The 1,360-nt window shown below is 41.1% G+C and overlaps 1 protein-coding gene across 1 annotated transcript; it reads left to right on the plus strand.

Moving 5' to 3' along the window:
* Positions 1-483: 483 nt before the first annotated feature.
* LOC119593258 lies at positions 484-1,149 on the plus strand. Its single transcript, XM_037942189.1, has 2 exons — positions 484-533; positions 664-1,149. The coding sequence occupies exons 1-2, from the start codon at positions 522-524 to the stop codon at positions 1,096-1,098; spliced, it is 447 nt and encodes a 148-aa protein (XP_037798117.1). The 5' UTR covers positions 484-521; the 3' UTR covers positions 1,099-1,149.
* The last annotated feature ends 211 nt before the right edge of the window (positions 1,150-1,360 follow it).

Genomic DNA, 1,360 nt, shown 5'->3' on the forward strand with positions numbered 1-1,360 from the left:
GTGTTGGCAATAATGATAAAGATTTCATGTTATTATTATAACTTTTACAATATTACCATTTTGATTCTATTATAGTAAGGTACTGCTGACATGCAATTTCTGACTGCATTACATTTCAGTTTACAAATTTTAGCGATAACATCTTCGAGGAAGTGTTTCCCAAGACTTAACTTGAACTTGATGTCCCAGGTTGACGGAAGTGTCTCTCAGACGTTACTATATTATTGGCAAACTTTTCTGTCGAAAACTATCTCCGATCTGGTAGGAAAGGGATTTTCAACTAATTCCGGGATACGAAGTGCAGTTTGACGAATTATTATCATATATATGTGTGAGAGACTAATCTAGTAAAGTCAAATGTCATGCTGACCTCTCATCTACTTCCCGAAGGTAGACCTATCTGCTGCCCTTGTGGGCGTGGCCGTTATCCCGAAACAAGGAAGGACAAGGTTCCTCCGCCTATATATAGGCTGCAGTCAGCTCTCCTCTTCACACTGACGCACACAAGCACAACAAGCAACATGAATCCTCTGGTAAGAATCCTATGTATTCCTGTGTCCCTGTCATAGTTTGCGTATTTAGGATAGACAAATATAGTATATTTTTTTCTCAGATGTATCGAAAGACTTTAAGTTTACCCCAAATTAATTACTGTATTTTCAGAACTTCCTTGTGTTTTTTGCTGCGGGATGCATGGCTATTCCCTCAAACCCTGTGCTGCTTCCCCTGACCAGCGGGGTGCACTACACCACCTACAACGGGGCCGTTCCTCTGATTTCCACTCCCCTGAGGACTGTCCCTGTAGCTCCTCCAGCCGTGGCTCCCAGTCCCTTCGTGGCTCCAAATATTCCCTTGATCCGGGTTTCTGAGTCTGAAATGAACCAAGACCAGGTTGCCGCTCCCCTCCCCATTATTTACAACTCTGCTATCGGCGCCCCTTCGGTTTACACTCAAGTTGCTGTTCCCGATGGCTCGGGAACTGCAACCTACGGCCTGTTCAACCTTCAGCCTGTGCCTTCGTCAGGAGATATTCCTGAAGACTGCACTGTAGTCAAAATCTTGGGCAAGGAATGGTTCATGGTTTGCAAGAATAATTAAGTTTTCATTCTTAGCTCCCTCGGTATGTTAGGTACCGTTTTATTTATACATGAATTATATAAAATGCAATATATAAAATGAATTAGTCTGAACCTTATTCATCAAAATAAGGAGTCTTAATGTGACCACTTAGGTACGTTTCCTGAGGGCGACGCCTTGAATGCAAGCTTTCATTGTTATTTATTTGTTATATATAAGAAATACATTTTAAAAGGAATTGAGTCTAATTCTTAAACCAATTAAAGAATGCATCAATCTTTAT

The sequence above is a fragment of the Penaeus monodon genome, chromosome 32 (genome assembly GCF_015228065.2).
Source record: "Penaeus monodon isolate SGIC_2016 chromosome 32, NSTDA_Pmon_1, whole genome shotgun sequence".
Classification (NCBI taxonomy): domain Eukaryota; kingdom Metazoa; phylum Arthropoda; class Malacostraca; order Decapoda; family Penaeidae; genus Penaeus; species Penaeus monodon.